Source organism: Boleophthalmus pectinirostris, unplaced genomic scaffold, assembly GCF_026225935.1.
Source record: "Boleophthalmus pectinirostris isolate CB_2022bp ecotype Guang Dong unplaced genomic scaffold, ASM2622593v1 HiC_scaffold_7, whole genome shotgun sequence".
Taxonomy (NCBI): domain Eukaryota; kingdom Metazoa; phylum Chordata; class Actinopteri; order Gobiiformes; family Gobiidae; genus Boleophthalmus; species Boleophthalmus pectinirostris.
Window position 1 is genome coordinate 30,324,949 of NW_026571473.1, and position 20,306 is coordinate 30,345,254.

Consider the following 20,306-nt stretch of genomic DNA (forward strand, 5'->3'; position numbering starts at 1 on the left):
TAAAGCACGAAGAAAGACTTAAACACACCATACCTGATTTTTATTCTCTTAAAACATGAAAAAACGTGAAAAACTAGTTCTAATTATTCACCGCGATGAGTTTACACATGCTTTTATACAGCTACTAGCATGCTAACAGTGTACTTCCTGGGTGTCGGACAATAAAACGCATTACGATTACGTGCGCTGAACTTATTTTGATCTCGAAAGCATCAAAAACAGACCTTGAGTTGTGTTTTGTTTCATTCACATGTGTTTGAGTAACTCTTTATTATTAGTCTGTCTACATCTCCAAAGTTCAGAATGCTCCGTTCCACCTTGTGATGTCATGAAGTGGTAGTTTTCAAGTTAACCACTACCTTGTAACTTTAGTTCAGTAGAGTTCAGCAATTCCATGGCTGAAATGATCGAAATTATTCTAGTGAAGGAGTGCGGAGTTTAGAAACGAAGTAAAGCACTTCCTGTATTACCTCATGACATCACAAGGTGGAACTCAGCCTAAATATGCAATGTTTGTGTGTTAAAGGTTGTATAGAGGATTTTTTTAAGGGAAGAGAAATACAGTGACAGTTCTTGTGCGCATTCAGAATTACTGTTGAAGTTTCCTGTCTAGAAGTAATTCAGCGACCGACGCGTCAGTTTTTAGACCCTTCGTCTGCTTCGGTCGCACCATCGCTGGACGAGATCTCCAAGAATCACCTCAGTTTGGCGTTGCTCCTTTTCCTCTTCTCTTCTTCTTTCAGCGACCTCAAAAAACGACTTTCTTTTGCGGTGAACCGGTCGTGGATTCTCGTCCGCCGTCGCGACAAACTTTGTGCGAAATGCGAGGAAGCGACAGTTCGAAAAAGCCTCTAAGAACCGCTGCGTAAACCACGTAATCCCCGCGCTCCAACGAGTCAGTTACACTAGGGAGTTTGATTGACAACCTAACAGCCAATAGAAAATGAGGCAGCCTCGTTTTCTATTGGCTGATGTTTATCTGGCCTCACTACGTCCACAGTTGATAGATTTTCATTTTATTTTTTTTTTGGTCATCATAATTACAAAATGGTCTTGCACTGACAGTTTGTTAACAACACAATGTAATTTTTGAGGCTCTAGATCAAATAATTTCAGTACCTACTATCTGCACGTAACTGTAAGCATGCTAGTTGCTGTATAAAAGCACTTGTAAACTCATCGCCGTGACTAATTAGAACTAGTTTTTCATGTTTTTTTTAACATTTTAAGACGGTAAAAATCAGGTTAGTGCATTGAAGTCTTTCCTCGTGGTTTGTTAACGCTAAATAAGGTGTTATAATCTAATATTTATGACGAGGAAACAACATTACAACTTCTTGTTTCTATGGATATGTCATTGCTCTGCCTGGAATGTTCCACAGTGTGATATTAAACAGCTCTACTTTACATTTATTCAATTACAGGCGGTTTTATAGCTCAAAAATACCTAGAAAAACATCCATTCTGACTGTGAGCGGGGTCACCTCTCCACAGATCTGACCTGTAACTTGGTCTGGTTTGGTCTTCATGAAGATAGAAAGGTTTAATTCCATACTGTGAAACATTTCAGACACCAGAAAAGTTACACAGTGCGTCTTTAAGGCAGACCTATTATGTAAAATCGACTTTTCAGAGATTTTTGTCACATATAATTCTTTCCTCTTCTTGTTTACCCTCTTGAAGTTGTATTTGGAGTTTATTTGCGCATGTTTGAGTCATCTTTAATCGCTTATTTTCAAGATTTCATAAGAATCTGAAATAATTTTGGTACAAATGTAAAAATAAAAGTATTTTTTATTGGTTAATCCTTCACTCTTTTCTGAACAAGTCGCCTTTTTATTCTTCCCAATATAAAAACAATACTACAACTGCAATGTTTTTACCCAATCATACAACGCACTCCAGGATTCTCTTTGTTCCTTCTCCCCTGAAATCTGTGGCTACAACTAAAATCATGTTATTTTGCAAAGAGGTGCCACCGTTAAGTCATTTCTTGCTAAAAACCCAGGTCTGATGTGGCTGTTTCAACATGAGCTCTGTCCTGCTGAGCTGTGGGACCAGGGAGCCCCCCCACAGCATCGTATTAGTCCGACTCAGATTCTTCCAAACAGTGCGCTGCCCCCTCACTCCCCCTCGGCCCCTGCTGCTGCGCACTGCATGGGGAGATGAGAGAAGAAGCCAGCGTTTGTGGTGACAAAAGTCGTTAGTGTACAAGCCGGGGACACACGGCCGCTAACTAACAACTAAACTCATCTGTAAAACTGTAATAACACGAGAAAGACTCAAATAAAAACGGACAGCTGTTTGTTAAGAGTGCACTGTGGAACTTTTCTGGTCCATCAAATGTCCACCTAGTGCCTCTGCTCAGTTTCATTTCTCTCCAGTGATTAGGTCAGGCATCGGAATATACTAAACCGTTCGCAAAAACACCGGAAGTGAATCCCTAACATTTAACATTTTCACTGTTTTGAGGATTAAAATGTTTATGTTTCACGTTCACTTTGCACAAGAAGTGGTTTAAAAAAGACTTTTAGTATCACACCCATGATGTAGCCTTTATTTTTATTGAACCGTATCGAATTGATTTGAAATATATCGTATTGAATCAAAAGTGCACTGTATCGAGGTATGTATCGTATCAGCAACTTATTAATGATACCCAGCCCTAGTAGCAACCCTCAGGACAAAAGTGACCCTCCTCTGTGTGAATTTTATGTGTGAATTAATGTCACACTGTGGAACATTCCAGGCCAAGCAATGACATCTCCATAGAAAGAAACAAATGACGGACCCTCCACCAGAAACATTACACAATGCACCTTTAAAACCTGAAAGCATATATAATTATATAACCGAAAACCTCCCGCGAGTAATAAAAGATTGAGATTTCGTTGTGTGTTTCTCCGCACATGTAAGACCCTGTATTACTTGCAACACACTGTAACTGTAATGTAGGTCTGAGTGGTCTGAATTATTGAAGTCACTATCTTTGGCGGTTTTAATGTAAATTGTAGAATCCAGCTCATCACGAATGTGCGGATCTCCCCTCGGATGTGACGTCGCCGAGTTTTATTCAAACGCCGAACTCTCCAACGGGCCTTTTGCATTTTACATGACGCTCAGTGACGTACGAGAGGAGATGCACAGAGATTATAAAGTGTTTTTCAGTTTTGCTGTGACTGAAATTAGGGTGGAGGTTTGTAGTGTGGTCACAATCTGTGTATCAGTCATTCATTAGTTTTTCAATATAAAACCAAAAATAAGAAAACGAATAAACAACAGTTTTCTTCATTATTTGTCTCCAAAACCAAAATGAAAAAACAGATAATGATTTGTTTTTTCAGTTTTACATTTTGTATTTAAATGAAGAATGGAAAAAACGGATAACATTCCTGATTCCTGATTTTATGCCGAACTTTTGCACCGCGTACGGACTGAACCAGGACTGATCCAGGTCCGAGACCAGAGCGGGACCAGACTGGAACCAGAGTGGAGTCCGAGCTTTGACTCCGAGCCTCCGTGGGGTCCGAGCCTCAGCTTCGAGCTCCGGCCCTGCCGTGGGCTCTGAGCCTCCGGGTTGGTCCCGGTCTGGTCCTGGTTTTGTCTCAGTCTCAGGCGCACTCTGGTCCCGGTCTGGTCCCGGACCTGGTCCATTTGAACCAAAAGCTCTTAGTTCGGTTTGTTTTCGTTGGCGTCTCGGTCTCACTTTCGCTTTGGTCCTGCTCTGGTCCCGCTCTGGTCTCGGACCTGGATCAGTCCTGGTTCAGTCCGTATGCGGTGCAAAAGTTCGGCATCGCAGTCACGGAAGTCACGTAAACGGGAAACGCCCGTTATCTGTTTTTTCCATTCTTCATTTAAACACAAAATCGAAAACTGAAAAAAACGAATCATTGTCCATTTTTTTATTTTGGTTTTGGAGACAAATAATGAAGAAAACTGTTGTTTTTTCGTTTTCTTATTTTTGGTTTTATATTGAAAAACGAATGAACGAATGATACACGGATTGGTCACGATACTAACATTTTCAAATTCAATTTCGATATTAAGGAATAAACGCTCAATACTGATTCGTTGATACAAAGAAAAGAAAACACTTTCTTTAGGTAATAGAATGTGATTTTCAACATTAAATTAAAGAGAAGAAAGGGTGAAAGGGCAGGAGAGGAGATTAAATGGGAGAGGAATGGAGAGACAGAGGAGGAGGAGGAGCAGAAGTTAGAGAGGGGAGAGAGAGAAGAGAGAACGAAGGGAGAGAAAAGTGGGAGAGTGGAGAGGAGAGAAAAGATTGAGGAGAGAAGGGAGATAGAGAAGAAAGGAAAGGAGAGAAAGGGACGGGAGAAGGGGAAAAGAGGGAGGAAAGACAGAAGGAAGAGAAAGGAGAGAAGAGCAGGAGAGAGGAGAGGGGTGAGATTGAGAAAAGAAGAGAGGGAAAAAAGAGAAGGGAGAGAAAGGAGAGAAGGGTGGAGAGAAGAGGGAGGAGACAGGAGGGAAAGAAGGAACTGAGAAACAGGAGAGAAGAACACGAGACAGAAGAGGGAGAGAGGAGAGATTGAGGAGAGAAGGAAGGGCGAAAGGAGCGAGAGAGGAGAGAAGGCTGGAGAAGAGAGAAAGAGGAAAGAAGAGAGACGAGAAGGAAAAAAGGAAGGGAGAAATAAGAGAGGAGAGAGAGAGAGAGGAAAGAAGGGAGAAAAGAAGGAGGAGGGAAGGGGAGAAGGATGAGCGAGAGAGAAGAAAAAGGAGAGAAGAGAGGTAGAGATTAGAGAACAGAGAAGATCGAAGAGAAACGGAGTGGTGAGAAGGGAAGGGGAGAGAGAAAAACAAAAGGGAGAGGAGAGTGAGTGGAGGGAGAGAAGAGAGATGGGATGGAGAGAGAGAGGAGAAGGAGAGGGCGACTAAATGGAGTGTTCCTTCGCCCATTAGATTGGCGGAGAGGGGGAGAGTTGACAAAAGCACTTGTCACTTCGGGAGAGGCTGCTTAGTCACTGTGGTTATGGTTCCGGCTGCAGGGTCAGGTCATGTCTCGGAGATGGGAGCGAGGAGGTCACAACACTGCAAGGGATTCTGGGTATTTACCAGATTGCGGAGACTGAAATATATGTGCACAGTCATGGAATGGGGAACTATTTTTTGCTACGAAACTGCGTACGTGCTGTTTCTTAGTCATTTTTTTTTTTTGGCAACGTTAGTCCAAACTAGGGAACTTTGTGGACAAAAACGCCTAAATCGGAGATAGTGCAGTTTTCAGTGGCCTCTGCGGTTTCAAGTAGTTGGTGACATCACGAAAGACTGCCATGTTTACAGCTCGGTGTTTCTGAATGCAAACACATGGCTGCAGGAGCGGAGTTTGAAGTGTAGATACTTGTTAGACCAGGAGTTTCCAACCTGTAGCTCGCCACCCTCTTCCAAGTAGCTCGCCAAGGGATTTCGGAATTACACTATTGTGCTCAATGAAAAAAAAAGTTGGTTAATTACATGCCCAACTTTGTGCACTAATAAATGGACAATGGTTTATGTTTTATAGGCAGCTAACTGTACCCCAAGACTTGCCCTCTTTCTTAAAATTGTTAAATGTAGTTCGCCAGAGGAAAAAGATCAGAGTTAGAGAGATCAGTGTGTTAGACCAAGCACACTGTTTTGTATATATTCCAAGGACTCCACCCCGCCGCTCTTTTTAGTCCTCCAGGTAGTGCTGTAAGTGGGGTTTAGGTGTCCAGTCCCTTACCAATGTCATGTACTAGTCAGGCTGGCGCCACCTAGTGCCTTCGCTCAGTTTCATTTCTCTCCAGCGACTAGGTCAGGAATCGGAATACTTTAGAACCCCTTTGCAAGAACCCAGGAAGTTGTAGACCGCGCACCGACCAATCAGCGAACGAGCCGTGAAGTCATGACGTCAAACTCAAGCGCCTGTCTGGGTCCCTTTTGTGGTACAGCACAACAGTAAACAAAGCGGTTGAGATGGATGTAGACGAAGACAGACATTCTGTGTTTGCCAAGAATCCCAAGAGCGAGGTTTTAAAGCCAGAACAAAGGGAACGTTTGGTGAATTTTATCAAGGGGAAAGACGTTACTGCCCTTCTTCCTACGGGATTTGAGAAAAGCTTAATATACTAGTTCGCCCCATTAGTGGTGCATTACATATGACCAAATAGCTGCGATTAGTTAAATAAAAAAGTACCCGCCTACCGCTGAGCGAACGAATTCTAATGCTGCGAGGTCAGACTGTTTCCATCAAGTGAAACCGACTGATGAATCAGGCTAATCATATACCCAATTAAGGGAAAAAGAAGCTGAAAAGGGATGAAACAGTAAGATAGTGCACTTTTCTTTTCTTTATAAGAAAGGGTAGGGTTGTCATAAGTATTGAAAATCAGATACTAATGGATATTTAAAAATGATATTGAAACTAGATATTCATTCATATTCATTAAAGAGAAAGAAATGAACCTTTTCTGAATAGTTTTAGAACGATCTTGAGCTGTATCAGAACAAGTATAAGAGCACATAGACTAACATATGAAAATGGACCACTGAGGGATTACACACATATAAGACCACATGGGAATAGAAAAGAAAGTACGATTTAAGGTTGATGTCTAAAAAGCAAGAGTACTCAAGTTTTTCATAATGGTATTGGAATCAACAACAAGTCTGTTCCTTAGTATTGAAATTGAGTTTGAAATTTCATTATTTATTATTTATTATATTATATATTTCTTTTATTAAGTTAGACAAGTTATACTACACAAATTAATAGGCAATTTATATATACAAAAAATAATAATACAATGACTAGTGCTGTCAGGCAATAAAAAAAATTGAGAGATTAATTAATTATGATCTGTAATTAATTAATCTAATTAATCTCTTTTTAATCTCACCTAAAAATTGCTGAGAAAAGCCTTCAACTTGAGGTATTTTCATTTAAATTTATCATTACATTGTTATTATTACATATAAACCATGAACACTCTAGAGCCACATCAGCCCGTTTGAGATTATAATGTGTTTAATGCAGATTTGCACAAGTCTCACTGAAGCGAAACTTAAAAAACACATGGCTAATTTGCATAAACTAAGCGAGAAAAAAAAAGAAAGCTCTTGTGCGGTGATGCGGTTCAGCTTCTGTGGGACTGAAGGACACGACTCAGTGGAATATGAGTGTTCTTTCTGTGACAGAGGCATGTTGACGGTGAAGGCGAGTCTGTTCTGTGTTTGTCGCGATGTTTTCAGAGATCAGACGTGTGCAGGTTTATCGCAAATGCGGCGAGAACGGGAATGAAAATTACAATTCTTTGCGGGAGCGATGTGTTGTTGTCCCAGCAACACATAAAAACAGATTTTATAATAAGACAACACGCACACAGAAACAGTAAAGTTAAAGATTAAAAATAAGATTAACGCGATTAAAAAACATAACGCGCTAAATATGACTGTAATTAATTCATCGCAATTAACGCGATAATTTGACACCCCTAACAATGACATCTAGATGAATAAAACCGGGCCATTTTCTCAGTTTTCCCAGATTTTGTCAGACCCAACAGAGCGCAAAGGAAGTCGTCATCCGCGTGTTTCCAAACATCTTCTGGTTTTGCGACGTAAGCGTGAACAGAGCTCATTAGAATTAGAATTAGAAATGATGTTAAAGGGGAGATCGTCGTCAGTCATTTGGATGATGTCAGTAGTTTTCCACAGCGGTGTTCAACAGATCGTGTCTTAACTTCAGACGATGTCAAATTTCTCGGCTATTTTGGTCGATAATTTCATTTGCGTCTGACTACATCTCCTCCAGTCAGACGCCATCGCCTCATGCATGGTTAATAGAACTACACACACAGAAATGATTCACATTAATTTGTTTTAATGGCTAAACGAAGTGAACGCAAATCAAAATCCTTCAGCAAATTGGAGTCAACTGTTGAATGGAGCATGTTTTTGAACTCAGTGAATTCGTAACAGCGTCGGGTTTTGGTAGAGCAAATGTGTGTGAAAACTGGATATCTGATCTGAATGGAAGCGTGTAAAAACAGTTTTAAAAGTCAAATTTGTCATCTTTACAAATTATGTTATATGAGCAACCGCTTATCTCGGCTGAAATATGGAAAATGAAATCAAAAGCAGCGACGCGGGTTTAGATGTAACTCGGTAGTTTGTGGTTTAAGCTACACAGTCTAGTGCTTTTTGTGCTGTTGTGTCCATGAGCAAGACGGAGCTGGACAACGTGGACAATTAAAATCTGGTTTGATATTAATAAATTGTCACTAAACATAGAAAAAACAAAATTTATGATATTTGCAAAACGAAAAGTACAAAATCACTTTGAAAACAAGACTTTAGGAGTAACTATAGACCATAATTTAAACTGAAAATCGCACATAAATAAAATTAGAAACACATTATCCAAAGTAATCGCAATTATAAACAAATATAGATATAAACTCGAGGTGGGACCAAGTCTTAAGTAAGTCTCAAGTCTTTGACCTCAAGTCCGAGTCAAGCCCCAAGTCAAATACGGGCAAGTCCAAGTCGAGTCTTAAGTCACTGGCCCATAAATCCAAGTCCGGTCCAAGTCATTTCAAGTCTTTAAATCAAAAAGTTCCAAATGTAGCTTAGATTTTTGCTATTTATATGAATTTTAAACTATATTGTACTTAAAAAATGATGGTATATTTATTAGTCTTAGTAGTAGTAGTAGTTTTAAACTCATCTTCTTACATTGAGTCAAGCCCAGAATCCCTCCAGGCCAAGTTATGGGTCAGATCTGTGGAGTGGCAAGCTTATTTAATGTGGAAAAGCATGTTTTTTGTTGTATTTTTGAGCAATAAAACAACTGTGAATGAATAAAAGCAACATAGGTGAGTTTGATACCGTACTGTGAAACCTTTCAGGTGAAGCAATCATATCTCCATGGAAACAAGTTTTTTTTGGAAATTGGTATTGAAAGCCATTTTTATTTGTGTGTAATAAAACTAAATAACATGGGAAAAAATGATAAAATACTGTTTTAATTTATTTAGCCAGGGGTGTCAAACACAAATTCACAGAAGCCAAAATTAAAAACTGGGACTAAGTCGTGGGTCAAACTAAATATTTATTGAAAATTTTCAACAACAATAACAACAACATTTTCTCTTCTTCTCTTCTTCTTTTTTACTTTTCTTATTAAAATAAATGTTTACTAATAGTTTTGCTTAAACAATAAATCGAGAACAAGCAGAATATAAAATAATAACACAATTTTAATTAAATAATGTCTCTATAGCCTATCTGTAGCTGCAGGGTCAGCTCTAATACACATTTAATATGATCTCACGGGCCAAATATAATTATATCGTGGACCAAAATTGGCCCCTGAGCCTGAGTTTGACATGTCTGTATTAAGCTATTAGAATTTTTATTGCAAATTATCAAATATAAATGCATAAATTTAAAAAATCCAACTCTCAAAATTCACAAACCCCTTAAAGCAAAACCCTTTAACCTGCAGCTACAGAAAACAAAACCGCGACTGAAGCCAACACGCCCGCAAAGCCCCGTATAAATGTTTTCCCATCACACGCCCGAGAAAAGACATCAGAGCGGGAAGGGAGGAAGAAAAGCCCTGTCTCAGATTGATGGAGCGCCCCCGCGGGTCTGGAGCTGATTTGCAGTTGGGTCACACGTCTCTCTCATGTCCGCGACGCCGCTGACTTACTGACTCTGACACTGCACGCGCTCTCTGTGTGTTTGGTCAGCAGAGAGAGGAGGAGGAGAGAGGGAGGAAGAGGAGGAGTGATGAGGGAGAGAGGAAGAAGAAAAATGAGGAAGGAAGAAAGGAAGTAAAGAGGGAGAAAAGGAGGAATAGGGAGAGGAAGTAGGAGAAAAGAGGAAGCAGGACCGGAAGCAAAGGAGAGAGGGAAAGGAGGAACGAGACAAGAGGAAGAGGAAGGAGGAGCGGAAGAACAGATGAGGAAAAGGAAGTAAAAGAGAGAGAGGGAGAGGAGGAGTAAAGCGTGAGGAAGAGGAAGCGGGAGCGGAAGAACAGATGAGGAAAAGGAAGCAAAAGGAGAGAGGAAGTGGAGGAGAGCGAGTGGAAACAAAAGACATTTGAGATGAGAAGATGAAGGGAAGAGGTTTAAGAGGAGGAAGAGAAAAGAGAGGAAGAAGAAGGAGGAGGAGAGGAAGCAAAAAAGAGAGGGAGTTGAGGAAGAAGAAATGAGGAAGAGGAAGGAAGAGAGGATGCAAAGGAGAGAGGGAGATGGAGGAGGAGGAGCAGGAGGAGAGGAAGTAGAAAAAAATGAGGAAGAGGAAGGATGAAAGAAAGCAAAGGGGAGAGGAGGAAGAAGAAACGAGGAAAAGTAAGCAAGAAAGGAAGCAAAGGAGAGAGGGAGAGGAGGAAAAAATTAGGAAGCAGGAAAGAAGAGAGGGAGAGGAGGAAGAACAAAAGATGAGGAAGAGGAAGGAAGGGAGAAAGAAAGGAGAGGGAGTGGAGGAAGAAGAAATGAGGAAGCAAGAGAGGGAGAGGAAGTAGAAGATAAGAGGGAGAGGAAGCAAAAAAGAGAGGGAGTTGAGGAAGAAGAAACGAGGAAAAGGAAGCAAAGGAGAGAGGGAGAGGAGGAAGAAGACGTGAGGAAGAGGAAGCAGGAGCGGAAGAAAAAATGAGGAAAAGGAAGCAAAGGAGAGAGGAAGTGGAGGAGAGAAGCGAAAGATATTTGAGATGAGAAGATGAAGGAGAAGAGGAAGGGAGGAGGAACAAGAGAGATTTAAGAGGAGGAAGAGAAAGGAGAAGATGAGGAAGGAGGAGAGGAAGCAATAAAAGAGAGGGAGTTGAGGAAGAAGCAATGAGGAAGAGGAAGGAAGAGAGGATGCAAAGGAGAGAGGGAGTGAAGGAAGAAGAAACGAGGAAAAGGAAGCAAAGGAGAGAGGGAGAGGAGGAAGAAGGAAAGGAAGTAGGAGAAAAGAGGAAGCAGGACCGGAAGCAAAGGAGAGAGGGAAAGGAGGAACGAGACAAGAGGAAGAGGAAGGAGGAGCGGAAGAACAGATGAGGAAAAGGAAGTAAAAGAGAGAGAGGGAGAGGAGGAGTAAAGCGTGAGGAAGAGGAAGCGGGAGCGGAAGAACAGATGAGGAAAAGGAAGCAAAAGGAGAGAGGAAGTGGAGGAGAGCGAGTGGAAACAAAAGACACTTGAGATGAGAAGATGAAGGGAAGAGATTTAAGAGGAGGAAGAAGAGGAAGGAGGAAAGGAAGCAAAAAAGAGAGGGAGTTGAGGAAGAAGAAACGAGGAAGAGGAAGCAAAGGAGAGAGGGAGAGGAGGAAGAAGACGTGAGGAAGAGGAAGCAGGAGCGGAAGAAAAAATGAGGAAAAGGAAGCAAAGGAGAGAGGAAGTGGAGGAGAGAAGCGAAAGATATTTGAGATGAGAAGATGAAGGAGAAGAGGAAGGGAGGAGGAACAAGAGAGATTTAAGAGGAGGAAGAGAAAGGAGAAGATGAGGAAGGAGGAGAGGAAGCAATAAAAGAGAGGGAGTTGAGGAAGAGGAAGGAAGAGAGGATGCAAAGGAGAGAGGGAGTGAAGGAAGAAGGAATGAGGAAGAGGAAGCAGGAGTGGAAAAAAAATAGGAAAAGGAAGCAAAGGAGATAGGAAATAAAGGAGAGAAATGAAAGACATTTGAGACGAGAAGATGAAGGAGAAGAGGGATAGAGGAGGAACAAGTGAGATTTAAGAGGAGGAAGAGAAAAGAGAGGAAGAGGAAGTTAAAAAAGAAAAGGAGTTGAGGAAGAAGAAATGAGGCAGAGCAAAGGACAGAGGGAGTGGAGGAAGAAGAAGGAGGAGAGGAAGCAAAAGAGAAAGGGAGTGGAGGGAGATGAGTGGAAGAGAGAGAGTGGGGAACGAAAGAGATTTTCCGGGGAGATGAAGGAGGAGAGAGAAAGGAGGAAAACAGAGGAAGGGAGAGAGTAGGAACAAAGAGAGAGTGGAACTGAAAGACATTTAAGATGAGAAGATGAAGGAGAAGAGAGAGGGAGGAGGAACAAGAGAGATTTAAGAGGAGGAAGAGGAAGGAGGAGAGGAAGCAAAAAAGAGAGGGAGTGGACGAAGAAGAAAGGAGGCAGAGGAAGAAAGAAAGGACACAAAGGAAAGAGGGAGTATAGGAAGAAAACATGAAGAAGAGGAAACAAAAGAGGAAGCAAAAGAGGGAAAGGAGGAAAAAGAGATGAGGAAGACGAAGGAAGAGAGGAAGGGATTTTCAGAGGAGGAGATGAAGGAGGAGTGGGAAAGGAGGAAAAGGGCGGAAGGGAGAGAGTAGGAGGAAAAGAGATTTGAGAGGAAGAAGTGGAGGAGATGAAGAAGCGGGAGAGAGGAAGCAAAGGAGAGAGGAAGAGGATGAAACAGAGATGAGGAAAAGGAAGCAAAGGATAGAGGGAGATAAGTGGAGGAGAGAGAGAGTAGGAATGAAAGACATTTGAGAGGAGGAGATGAAGGAGAAGAGGAGAGAAAGAGAATAAAGGAGAAGAGGAAAATGAGGGGGAGAGGAAGCAAAGAAGAGAGGAAATGAAGGAGGAGAGAGGGAGGAGGAAAAGCAAGGAAGGGAGAGAGAGTAGGAACAATGATTTGAGAGGAGGAAGTGAAAGGAGAGGACAAGGAGATGAAGAAGAAGGAGTGAGAGAAGGAAGTGGAGAGGAGGAAGACGAGGGGGAGAGGAAACAAAGGAGAGAAGGTGGGAAGAAAAGTCTAGGAGAGAGAGCAGGAACAAGAGACATTTGAGAGAAGGAGAAGAGGGAGAGAGGAGGAAAAGGGGGGAGAGAAAGAAGAGCAGACGAAGAAGAGAGAGAGAAGGGAAAAAAGGGGAGGAGTCAGGGGGAGAGGAGAGGAACAGAGGGGAAAGGAATCAAAGCATTTGTCCAAGTTTTGTCACGAAAGGTCACGATAAAGGAGAGGAGGGAAGGAGTGGGAACAAAAGAGATTTGAGAGGAAGAAGTGAAGGGAGACGAAGAGGAGGGAGAAGGAAGCAGAAGAGGATGGAAGAGATGAAGCAAAGGAAAGAGGGAGTGGAGGAGAGAGAGTAGGAACGAAAGACATTTGAGAAAAGGAGATGAAGGAGAAGAGAGAGGAGGAAAAAAGAGAGGGAGTAGAGAAAGGAGAAGAGATGGGGAAGAGGAAGAAAGAGGGGACGCAAGGGAGATCAGTGAAGGAGAGAGTAGGAACGAAAGACATTGGGGGGGTGAAGAAGGAGAGGAGGAGATGAAGGAGGACGGAGAAGGAAAAAGAGAGGAGGAAAGGGAGTAGGAAGTGAAGAAGAGAAGAAGAAGAGGGAAGAGGAGAGGAGGAAGATGAGGGGGAAAGGAAGCAAAGGAGAGGAGGAGGAAGAGCAAAAGGGGAGGAGGCAGGGAGAGAGGAGAGGAACAGAGGGGAAAGAAATGAACCCTTCACAGTCACGAAAGGTCCCTCACCTGCTTGTCTCTATGGAGATGTTATTGATTTCCCTAGAATATTCCACAGTATGGCTTTAAATCTGTTTTGTATTTATTCAGTTATTGTTATTGATTTGCTTTTCACAGTATGGCTTTAATTAAGAGTGCGTATTTTTAAGTAATTTTTTACCGCAATTGAAAAAGTACAATACAATTTCCACGGAAACAAGCATGTGACAACAGAAAAGTCACACACTGCAGCTTTAATCACAACTAAACTACACTAAAATGATTAAAAGCTAAAAATAAACATCTTATTTTATTAGCTCTGACCAACAACCTTATAATTCCCTACGATATTACACACCACAATCTCCATAATTACATAATCTTGTTTTCGACCTGAATCAACATTTTTCAATTTGCACGACACATTGGATCCATTCTCGGCTCGGCGCGCTAACACACGCTCCTCGTAATAATGTGGACAAATGGCGGTGTTATTGAACGCGCTGAAGCACTGTGCAGAAATGGGCCTTATATGATCCTGTATGGTGCATTATTATGTGCTGCGGATCAGTGGGGGAAAAAAGCTTGAAATTGAACAAACAGCTCTCAGGGTGGAGTGGGTGGAGTGGAGTGTTCACGGAGGTTGCTGTTGTGAAGGACGGGCAGGCCACAGTCAAGTGAACACTGTGGGAGATAAAGTATTTTTCATTAGAATTACAGGAGCACCGTGTACGTTATCTGAAGCTGAACAGGTCAGGGGGTCATTTGTGAAACTTTACATTGAAGCTCAGAGCATACACGCATCAAGAATCTTGGACTTCCGGTCATTGCGCAGTGCATACTGGGAAGGATTTCCTGAAAAAGTGAACATCAAACCGCCATGTTTGATTTTACCGTGGGATGCGTATATTGACAAAGCCGATCTTTTCAAGTCTTTTGAACCATATCGCTTTTGTTTCTGGTTCTCATATTGTCAAAGCAAAACCCCGATCCCTCACTCAACCTTGGTTACGAATTTAAAAAGTCAGTGCCAAAGCGAAAGGCACCAGCTGTTCACCAAGAAACACCTTCCACTGCAAAGAGACCAAGACGTGATGTGGCTGTAAAACCACAAGAACAAGAAAGTGCGAGCTCGGCCTGTTTGTCTTCTGCACCTCTCGCTTAACAAACGGGATGTTCACTGCAAACTCTGGATGATTTAGGGAGTCAAAGGTTTCCTTTTTCATCCTTCCCGTGTATCAGTCCTGCCCATCGCCTTCGCCTTTCACTATTTTTCAATTCCGATGGGAAGAGAAACAGTTTGAACAGAGGTTTGCAGTCACACACCTCTGATTCCCTTTTGCATCTATGGAGTTCACAAACAAAATTCTCGAGCCGTTTTCCGCTGTTAGGATCCAACAACCACACAATTAATGATGTCCGAATCCCAAAACTAAAATATGATCATATCAGAACCAGAAACAAAAGTGATATAGTTCAAAAGACTAGAAAAGATCGGCTTTGTCAATAGACACATCCCACTACGAAAACAAACATGGCGGTTTGATGCTCACTTTTTTGGAAAATCCTTCCCAATATGCACTGCGCAACTTAGGCTATGGTCAGACTGCAGCCTGAAGTGACCCAAGTCAGATTTTTTCGCCCCTATGTGACCTGTATCTGATCTTTTAATGAAAGGCTGAACGACACACATCCGATTTTTAAAAATGTGACCCAGGCCACTTGGATATGTGGTCCTAAAACCGATACATATCCGATCTTTTGACATGATGCGACTTTACTTGTGTATGAACTCCGTGTCAGTGTCACTCTTGGCTGCGACTCTGCACCCACACGTTCCTTTCTAGGAAAACGCCACTGCCAGAAACCTCGTCCTTCTCCTTCTCAATCTCCTCCTTAAAACAAATAAGCTGAAAATGTTCTGGCTCCGGTACGACAGCAACTTTAAAATCTCTAGGTACTCAACACTAGCATCCATGTTTAAACACTTCCGTAAACACTGAGCAGGCTCGTTACGTGTGACATCATCGTGTCCTCCAATGCACATGTGGGACACTTTTGGGGCATTTAAAGTTCACGCTCGAGATCACATACAAGTCACATTTAATTGGAAATGTGAACGACCTCGCAAAAAAAAAACGGATTTCACAAAAAATCTGAATTGAGCATTAAGACCTGTAGTCTGAACATACCCTTAGACTCTGCTTTTTTTAGTGAAAAATAAATAAATAAATAAAAATCATTGTGCTTTTATTTTTATTTAGAATTAGAAGAAAAATGTATGCTTTTATTTTAGTCTATTTTGGGCTAAAAACATTACATACTGGGGCTTTAAATACTTACACAATTCCATCTTGAGGTCAGCCTTACCTGCTACTCTTCATCTAACCCAGGGGTCGGAAATTATAAATTTTTCCCTTGAGGCCACATGAGAAACAGAAAATATTGTGGAGGGCCGGACCAAAATGCTTAACTCAATTCTGCATAAAATTTATTGTATTTCTTTATTAGTTTTAGCAGTAAATATCATTGTTTCGACGAGCTGGTAAGACTGGTAAGCGTTTATGTTATGACTAAGCAATGAAAAAGTGACGTTGCCTTGCAAAAATGTCACTGAAAAACAAAACAAAATAATGCAGCTTCAGTCCATGCATGAGGTAAAATGATAAAATGTGTTTATTTTGTTATTCCAAACGATCTTAAACGGGCAGATCAGATTCAACCAAAGTCTGATCTAACCCATCTAACCTTTCTGTCCACACTGCTCTACTTTAAACTCTACCCACTATACTAACACTCCTTCGCTCCTCCGCTCTCTTAATTCTCTCATCAGACAGTTGGGACTCCTCCGCGACGGGACGGCTCCTGTATTTATGCTTTCACGGCCCGCGGGGGACTTTCTCCAAGGTCACCACTGTATTACCTGTTTGGCCCATTGAGCCGTGCACTCCGTTTAGAGAGCGTGCCTTTAATGCGCCGGGGTGATTGATTAAGGCCGCTGTGTTTCTTAGCGCGCGCTCGCCCCCTGAATGATGCGATATGTATGTGTGGACGAGCCCCGCGCTGAATATGCGATCGATGCCTGGACTCGGCGCTCTATAATTACCTCATTGGGAAAGAGGAAGCCTGCGGGTGTGTGCGAGGGAGCGCTGGATGTGTGTACGCGTGCGTATTTGCGGCGTCGCACGGACTGGAAATCTGTATTCGGAATATGGGGGAGCCGCCACCGATATGGGGACGAAAAACCAGGTCTCCGTGATGTGATTATATCATCTTTGCCCTGCTTTTCCTTACGACTTCTTGTGTATAACTGTGATATAATGTAGTTATGTTACTGTATTTCTTTTTTTGTGTGATTCTAACTGGAGGTTCTACTCTGTCTGAAGCTCTTTGACTGAAAGTACACTTATATCTGAGCTTTGTTTTAACATGAACGGACTTAGAATGGACTTGATTTTGTGCTGTTACAGGCGTTACAGGTTGGATGCACATCATTTTTATTGAACCCCCCCCCAAAAAAAAAATAAAATAAAAAATACAGGCCAAAACTGAGACAAGACAGAGACTTTAAAAGGGCAAAACCGAGACAAGACCAAGACTTTGAAAGAAAGGCAGAGACCGAGTCAAGACAGAGACTTTTAAAGGTCGAGGCTGAGTCAAGACAGAGACTTTTAAAGACCAAGACAAGACGGAGGCTTTTAAAGGCAGAGACCGAAACAAGACTGAAACAAGACCAAGCCCACAGCCTCTCAAGACCAAATCGAGACCATCCTTGTAATTTTCAGCATTTATTTTGGCACAAATATGAATACATATCTGTTTTTATAAATCTATCTCTATTTTATCGTCTTGAGTGTCAGACCTCGAGACAGAGACAATACCGAGTCTAAGCACCTTCAAGGCTGAGACAAGACAGAGTCTAACGCAGTCAAGTCTGAGACAAGACCAATACTGTTAAAAAATTGTCTGGAGGCTGTTCTTGACGAAAACATACACACGAAAAAAAGGCAGAATTTTTAGTAAAATCTTAAATCTATTAATTCTGTTTTAGTGAAATGAGCAGACTAATCGTCCACATGAACTTTGAGGTTACGGATCAATCCCCACGAAATGAATAAAGTCCTCAAGAAGGGTGGGAAACCAATGTGTCTGTCTGTGTGTGTGTGTGTGTGTGTGTGTGTGTGTGTGTGTGTGTTGTTGTGTGTGTGTGTGTGTTGTGTGTGTGCGCGAGTGTGTGTCCTGGTTACAGACAGTTGTGTAACAGAGTGCTCCGTAAGGCTCTTCATCAAGGTCAGATCGATGCGGACAGAGAAGTGAAAAGCGGCGGGGGGGAGGGGCTAGGGGAGAGAGAGGACGGTAGGGGCGGGGCTAGGGGAGCAGGGAGGGGCTGGTCTCTGGAAGCCTGCTGAATTCTGGGCATGTGAGGAGAGCATTGAATCTAGACTTATTTACACTCAAAGCTAATTTAAACCAGAGATCTCAATGCTATTTTCCGACGCAAAAGTGGCGTCGCGTCTTCACTTTTTATTCCATGTTAAGATAAGTGTTCTTGGGAGGAAATCTGCGTGCATACGGTGACGCAAAAGTGTGTGGAATTCAATTGGGTATACATGCCAGGTTTCTGTGTACTGTATGTATGTGACGTAAACGCGTACTTGACGTGAGCAGATCTGACCAGAGTTTTGCGGCTTGGGCAGTGTAGACGGAAACACTATGGCGGAGCGTATTCAGCTTTTCCACTCTGGAGGACGGTTTCAGATTTTTGCGTTTTTAAGCTCCAAAAACGCCATCACTGTCTAAACGAAAGGCACATCCGATAAAATATTTTGTCATTTTTACCCGCAAGCATTCTCCTGTAAACAGGCCCTTAAGCTGAATTCTTTTCGCAAATGCTTTTTCCACACTGTTCCACCTTGTGATGTCATGTAGGAAGTGCTCTACTGTGTTTTTAAACTCCATACGCCTTCACTAGAATCATTTGGATGATTTCAGACCTGGAATTACCGATCTCTACTGAACAAAATGTAAAAATGAAGCTGATAACTTGAAAACTACTGCTTCACGACATCACAAGGTGGAACAGAGCATTCTGAGCTTGAGATGGGTTTCTCAGACACAACTCAATGTATGTTTTTGAGGAAGTAACAACATAAAAAACACGACTAAAACCTCACAAGAGTCAACTTTGTGTAATATAGGACCTTTATTTGATTCCTTTATTCCTAACTCTTTAATTCCTTCTTCAAGTTCTCTGTATCAAATCTGTGTCAAATATTTAACAAGTCCCTAACGATATTTTGATGCTTCAGAGAATGATTTGTTCGTATCATATTTTTTAATAACAAAGACGACAGGATAATGAAACAAAACGAAATGAAACGATTTTGGTTTGCAGACAGAACAAAATGGCCACCCTCAGTGAGAAGACGGCCTCCTCCTGTCCGCAGCTCGCGTCACTCAGTGTGGGACCAACATGTGCTCAGTGTTTTCAGTTTGTGCCTCGGGCTGGATGTGTCTGCAGATCTCATGCATGAATCTGTTTGTAATTCGACTCTGACGGCAAAATGTGTAAAAATGTTTTGACCAGAAATAGCAATAAGCAGATCAAGTGAAAATTAAGAAACATGCCAGCGCTAGGCCAATTTTTACTCTCATACAATATGTAACAGGGCACTATGTTACTTTCGACGCATGATTGTCTCCATGGAGATGTTGTTGTTTTGCCTAGAATGTTTCACAGTATGGCATTAAACATATCTATTTTCTATTCATTCGAGAACAGGTGTTTTTACTGCTCAAAAACACTTTGAAAAACATGGCTTCGTACTATGAGCGGGGTCACCTCTCCACACAGCTCAACTGTAACTTTATTTATTTATTTTTATTAAAGACAACAGAATATAACATTGAAAAAAATAAAACAGCAATCAACATTTAACAATTACAATATTCAGCATAAAACAAACGACAAAAACATAAAGCAACACCCACAACACCACAACAAATACAAAAAAAACAACCAAAAAAAAAAAACATTTCCCCCCAACCACCCACACCGACACAAATTTGGCAAAGTCAAACAAAATAAATGTGATAGTGCAACATAAATACAAAGCTAGGATCCCTAACATTGGCACACTGAGGCCAATTCATAATTGAAATTCCTTTTTTTTTTTTTTCCCAAAACATAACCCTAAAGGCATTTCTTTTTATTTATTATTATTACTATTATAATTATTATCATCACCGTCTCAACTGTAACTTTACCTAATAACATTGCATGCCTGTTTCCATGGAGATGGATGTATTTAATGTGATACTGTGGGGTATTCTTGGCAAAACAAGCAGGTGGCTGACCCTCCACCAGAAAAGTTACATAGTGCACCTTCATATCAGACATACAAAAAGAAATCATGTTCGGTTTACACAATAAAAATATGATTATTTTAACCTATGGGTGGTATTAGTTGTGGTATTTATAGTTGACAGCTGATGTCATCAAGATTCCCTGAGGAAGTGACACTAACTGTGGGCATTGCTCTGTCTGAAGCTTCAGTAACAGTACTCAAGTTAGTTAGAGTTGGAGTTCTGAGCTTCATTTTAACAAAGTTCGACCCGAAAAAACAAACTTAAGCCCAATTTACGGTGCAGCGTCAAATCGTCTGCGTCATGACACACGAGCCTGCGTCAGCGTGAACCCCCTACACTAGGGTGATCATCTCTCCGTTTGTGAAAACTCGGACACCTTACTGGGGTTGAGGGGTGAGGCCTCGACATTGAGCTACATTCACCTCGCAAACTGTACACATGGCCTCCCACTTGTCTCGAACGGGACGGAAAGTCATCGTTAAATGCACATTTGTGCTTCGTCATGTTGCAGACTGACTGACTGTTTGTGTCTACTCACTCCTTCT

The 20,306-nt window shown here is 41.7% G+C and overlaps 1 protein-coding gene across 3 annotated transcripts in view; it reads left to right on the forward strand.

Annotated features, from left to right (window-relative positions):
• Positions 1 to 20,306, forward strand: part of nlgn1 (neuroligin 1) — a 733,956-nt gene that overhangs the window by 199,708 nt on the left and 513,942 nt on the right. The window contains exon 6 of one of the 3 annotated variants that reach the window (XM_055164449.1): positions 12,665 to 12,689. The exons of the other annotated variants lie outside the window; for them this stretch is intronic. Within the exon in view, the coding sequence (XP_055020424.1) occupies positions 12,665 to 12,689 (25 nt within the window). The remainder of the gene's footprint in view (positions 1 to 12,664; positions 12,690 to 20,306) is intronic. 3 annotated transcript variants of the gene reach the window in all.